The sequence below is a fragment of the Sinocyclocheilus rhinocerous genome, unplaced genomic scaffold, assembly GCF_001515625.1.
Source record: "Sinocyclocheilus rhinocerous isolate Xijiao unplaced genomic scaffold, SAMN03320098_v1.1 scaffold486, whole genome shotgun sequence".
In the NCBI taxonomy this organism is placed as follows: domain Eukaryota; kingdom Metazoa; phylum Chordata; class Actinopteri; order Cypriniformes; family Cyprinidae; genus Sinocyclocheilus; species Sinocyclocheilus rhinocerous.
Window position 1 is genome coordinate 462,432 of NW_015661373.1, and position 5,823 is coordinate 468,254.

General features: G+C 43.8%; 1 protein-coding gene across 1 annotated transcript in view; it reads left to right on the plus strand.

The window, feature by feature from the left end:
• The window catches only part of LOC107726286 (GTPase-activating Rap/Ran-GAP domain-like protein 3), a 68,508-nt gene that overhangs the window by 55,222 nt on the left and 7,463 nt on the right, over positions 1 to 5,823 (plus strand). The window contains exons 24-26 of the mRNA XM_016535822.1: positions 746 to 812; positions 888 to 995; positions 1,133 to 1,251. Coding sequence (XP_016391308.1) covers positions 746 to 812; positions 888 to 995; positions 1,133 to 1,251 — 294 coding nt within the window. The remainder of the gene's footprint in view (positions 1 to 745; positions 813 to 887; positions 996 to 1,132; positions 1,252 to 5,823) is intronic.

The window sequence follows — 5,823 nt, forward strand, 5'->3', positions numbered from 1 at the left end:
TTTATAATGTTACAAAAGATTTCTATTTCAAATAAATGCTGTACATTTGGACTATTCATCAAAGAATTCGGACAAAAATGTATCACATTTTTCACAAAAATATTAAGCAGCTCAACTGTTTTCAACATTGATAATAGTAAGAAATGTTTCTTGGGCACCAAATCAGCATATAAAATGATTTGTGAAGGATCATGTGATACTGACGACTGGAGTAATGGCTGCTGAAAATTCAGCTTTGCCATCAGGAATAAATTACATTTTAAACCTGGATTAATAAATGCTGTAAATGCATAATGCATTAGCTAAATTTAGCTAATTTCACCTTATTGTAAAGTGTTACCATTTCTTGTCGTATATTTTTATTTTATTTCAATCTGTATATAACAAACTTGATTATTATTTTTTTTTTTAATTATTATTATTATTATTACATTTTTATATTATTATTTTACATATACTACCGTTTGGGGTTTGGTAAGATAAGGTATATATATATATATATATATATATATATATATATTAAAATGTAATAGAAAAACATTAAATTGTAATATTTCACAATATTACCGTTTTTTTATATTAAAAAAAATGCAGCTTAGGTGAGCAGCAGTGTACACATTCATTTACACAATATAACACAATCCAGATATCCTTCCTTTTATCAGTACTATACGCCAGTTCTGTGTACAGTTCAACTACTTTCAGTTTTTGATTGGTAACATGAGTGTCTATTACTTTTTTCCAGGTGAACTTTGTTGCTGCCATAGATGTGTATGAAGATGGAGAGGCTGGACTACTTCTTTGCTATAACAGTTAGTGTCTATTAAAATGTCAGTGACTGTATCTGTGTAGTCAGATCCTCTAAAGCTATACTTCTCTTTCAACAGATATTTGCATCTATAAGAAGGTGTGTCCGTTTAATGGTGCAACACCTATGATTCAGCCCAACACTTCAGACTTCCATTTCAGCTGGAACCAAATGCCCAACGCTATTGGTCAGTTCCTTTAGGATCTTGAATATTCTTTTTTATTATTATTATTATACATTTTTCTACAATTCAACAATCGTTTTGCATTTGCATTAGTGGAAATAATTCAAAATCTCTCTATTATGTCACTTCCTGTGTCACAGTGTGTGCGTTCCCATATATACTTGCATTCACCACTGACTCCATAGAGATCCGGCTAGTTGTTAATGGCAACCTAGTATATACAGCTGTCGTTCCAGAATTGCAACTGACTGCGTCCAGAGTAAGTGTTCTAGCCATAAGGTTCTACCTATGAATACCATTGTATAGCTGTGTATATACTGTATATTTGGTGTAAATTACATGTTTATTTGGAGTTTTCAAACTAAAACTGGGTCCGCAGCATTTTCGAATGTCAATGTTCGAATGTGGGTAGTGTAAAAGACAGGCGTAACTGTGGCAAAAGTTAAGCGTTTTAAAACGAAAAGGCACTAGTGTAAACGTAGCCTAAATCTACTATAATACTACAACACTCTTTATAGAGTACTTTTCAAAAGATAGGGGTCCATAAGATTTTGTGTTTTTGAAAGAAGTCTCTTATGCTCACCAAGACTGCATTTATTTAATTGAAAATGCAGTAAAAACAGTAATATTATTATAATTTAAAATAACCATTTTCTATTTTAATATATTTTAAAATGTAATTACTGCGAATGGACCTACTTTGTTTATGTATATGAGTCACGCAGGTACTGGGCTTCTCCTCAGCAGTTGGCATCCCACTTTGTCTAAAATAGTCTGAATATAAACAATTATAGGCACACCATAGTGATTCAGGTTAAGGCAAAAACATGTTTTGAAAGATGGATTCATGATGTACTCACTTATTAAATCAATTTTGTACATTAAAAAGTAACCATTTTCTATTTTAATATATTTTAAAATGTAATTCATTCTTGTGATGGCAAATTTGTCATTATCAATTTTGAAAAACTTAATTTTTTTGTGGAAACCGTGAAACTTTTTCCAGATTCTTTGATGAATAGTAAGATTTTATAGTAAGTAAGTGTTTTTTTTTTTTTTTTGAAAATAGTCTGAATATAAGCAATTATAGGCACACCATAGTGATTCAGGTTAAGGCAAAAACATGTTTTGAAAGAAGGATTCATGATGTACTCACTTATTAAATCAATTTTGTACATTAAAAAGTTACATACTGTACCTTTACCTTCTTACTGACCCTGAATTTGAACAGTAATATATATATATATATATACACACACACACACATTTTTGTGTATCTTGCTGTCCCATGGTTCAAAAATGACTCTGGAATACTTTCAGTGTATTCCAGATACAATCATGTATTTATAATGAAATAGTCCTGTGTTTGATTATGGCTCTCTAATTGTTCGAAATTAACTTAAAAGGAAAAGCATCCTTCCTCGCCTGGAAATTTGTGTATGCTGTTGGACACTGCCATGTCTCAGATCCTTGCTCTTTTATCTAACATGACTACAGTTTTCAAGATTCTTGTTTGTTGATACTAAAAATATGTGTGAATTATTTGCTCTGAATCAACATTTTTTAAAAATGTTAAGAAAAAATGTCAATACTGCTTCCACAGTATTCAAGATACTGTAGCAAATATAGTATCACTAGTACTAGTAACACTATCTCATATGCATATCCAGTAACACAGCATGTGCATATTGAAGCATCTCACCCAGATAAAAGCAGCATTTCTTATGGTTTGTCAAGTGTTTTTATTATTATTATTGTGTTGTTTCTTTATTATGAAGCTTCATCTGGCAGCTTATTTATTTGTTGTTTGTTTGTTTTTGTTTTGTTTTTTAAAACACCGGTGAAGGCAACTCTTCAACACTTAATTTATAACCCCATTTTGGTCCAGTACCCTAGCAGTTTCCATCATTTCCTGCTCTAGCTCTACCCAAAAAGTGATTTTTGCATGGAATAGTTCATTAACAGGCAGACAGCCAGCACTGATTATGTGATTTCCCCTTTAAACACCTGTCATTCCCATGTGATTGCCCTTTCCCTTTCAGTCGGTCACTCTCGACGTCACGTTGGATGACCGAAGAATTGGGATCTCGCTTAGAGAGACCAATCCACTTCGAGTGTAAACTAAACGAGCCAATGCACATTGGCATGCGATGATTGCATCCAGCTGCCGCTGATCGCAGCGCGAGTATAACTAGGCAGCAGGTGCAACGCATACTCAGCTTTTTGTAGCTGAGTAAAAATCTCGACAAGAGAGCGGTTTTCTCTGTTTCTGGGTCCCAAGAGGGCATGGAGAGTCGCGGTCAGACCAAAACCGGGCCACACTCATCCTCCTCTCTCGCCAGCAGGCAGCAGCGGATGGTTCGAGAGCATCATCAAAGGCCCTACTCACGCACCCTCTGCCAAACCATGGAACCTGGTAAACGTTGCACCGCACACTCAGACCCCTCTTCGGTCCACCCACGGACCGGGTCCCTGCGTTCCATCTCGCTGCCCCTTCCGCGGGTACGTTGGTGGTCCCGCTGGTCCAGTTTGTACGGTGTCTGGGTGCCTGGCTACCCAAAACCGTCCTACTGGCTTCTGCGGACCATCAGACTCGGCTATGCGATTCAGTTCGCCCGGTGTCCCCCCCAAGTTCAGCGGCATCCGCTTCACTTCAGTGAAGGCGGCCGATGCTCCTGTCTTGCATGCGGAGATCGCAGTCCTACTGGCGAAGGACGCAATAGAGTCGGTCCCTCCAGCCGATATGAAGACGGGGTTTTATGGCCCCTACTTCATTGTACCCAAGAAAGGTGGTGGGTTACGACCGATCTTGGAAACGCATCTTCGGGTGCATCCGTCCCCGAGATTGGTTTGCAGTGATCGACCTGAAGGACGCGTACTTTCATGTATCAATCCTTCCACACCACAGACCATTGCTGCGGTTTGTGTTCGAAGGACGAGCATATCAGTACAAGGTCTTGCCCTTCGGGCTGTCCCTGTCACCCCGTGTCTTCACGAAAGTTGCGGAGGCAGCCCTTGTTCCCCTGAGAGAGCAGGGCGTTCACATTCTCAACTACCTCAATGACTGGCTCATACTAGCTCAGTCTCAGGGTCAGTTGTGCTATGGAGTTGGATTCGGTCGAGCAGGCCTCACGCAGGAACGTGCTCGGTCGGTGTTGAACTGCCTGAATATGTTCAGGAGCAGGGCGGCGGTCCCACTGAAACAGTTTCAGAGGCTCCTGGGGCATGTGGCAGCTACAGCGGCAGTCACGCCGCTGGGGCTGCTTCATATGAGACCGCTTCAACACTGGCTCCATGGCCGAGTCCCGAGGTGGGCGTGGCAACGCGGCACTCACTGGATCCAAGTCACACCGGGCTGCCGCCAAACCCTCACCCCGTGGTCAGACCTTGCATTTCTCCGGGCAGGAGTGCCGCTGGAACAGGTCTCCAGGCATGCAGTGGTTTACACGGATGCCTCTACCACCGGCTAGGGGGGCCACGTACGACGGGCATGCAGTGTCGGGGGTTTGGACGGGCCCCCAACTGCACTGGCACGTCAGCTGCCTAGAGTTGTTAGCAGTACACCTTGCCTTGAACAGTCTCAGAAGGCGCATACGAGGGAAGCACATGCTGGTCTGAACAGACAACACTGTGACCGTTGCATACATCAACCGACAAGGTGGTCTACGCTCCCGTCGCATATCACAACTCGCCCGCCACCTCCTTCTCTGGAGTCAGATGCATCTGAGGTCGCTTCGTGCCATTCACATTCCGGGTCTACTCAACCGTGCAGCCGACGAGCTGTCACAAGCTGCGCTCCTCGGAGAGTGGAGACTCCATCCGCAGATGGTCCAGCCTCTCACTGCCAGTTGTTTTACTCCCTGACCAAGGGAACACTCAGCACAGATGCACTTGCACACAGCTAGCCAAGGGGCCTGCGCAAGTATGCGTTTCCCCCAGTGAGCCTTCTCGCACAGACACTGTGCAAGATCGGGGAGGACGAGGAGCAGGTCCTGCTTGTGGAGCCCTACTGGCCCACTCGGACCTGGTTCCCGGAACTAATGCTCCTTATGGCAGCCCCTCCCTGGCAGATTCCTCTGAGGAAGGATCTACTGACTCAGACACAGGGCACCCTTTGGCACCCGCGTCCAGACCTCTGGAAACTTCACGTCTGGTCTCGGGACGTGGAGGTTCTAGGTGGCCTACCCCAAAAGGTAGTAGACACCATCACTTTGGCACGAGCACCGTCTACGAGACACGCTTATGCCTTGAAGTGGAACATGTTCGTCGAGTGATGTTCTTCTCACCGAGAGGACCCCAAAGATGCCTGATCAGAGTCGTGCTGTCCTTTATGCAGCAAGGGTTGGAGCAAAGGCTGTCTCCCTCCACCCTTAAAGTCTATGTGGCTGCAGCGAAGGCTGTCTCCCTCCACCCTTAAAGTCTGTGTGGCTGCGATTGCTGTGTACCATGACCCCGTGGAAGGGAAGTCGGTAGTGAGGCATGACTTGGTCGTCAGGTTCCTTAGGGGGGCGAGAAGGTTAAATCCTCCCCGGCCCCCCTCTATACCCTCTTGGGACCTGACTCTTGTGCTCAAAGCACTACAGCAGGGCCCATTTGAGCAGTCAGTCGAGGTAAAGTTTCTTTCTATGAAAACTCTGCTCCTGACTGCATTGGCCTCCATCAAGAGGGTAGGGGACCTGCACGCATTTTCGGTCAACGAATCATGCCTAGAGTTTGGGCCGGCTGACTCCCAGGAGATCCTGAGGCCCCGGCCCGGCTACGTGCCCAAGGTTCCTACTACCCCTTCAGGGATCAGGTAGTGAACCTGCAAGCGCTGCCCCCGGAGGAGGCA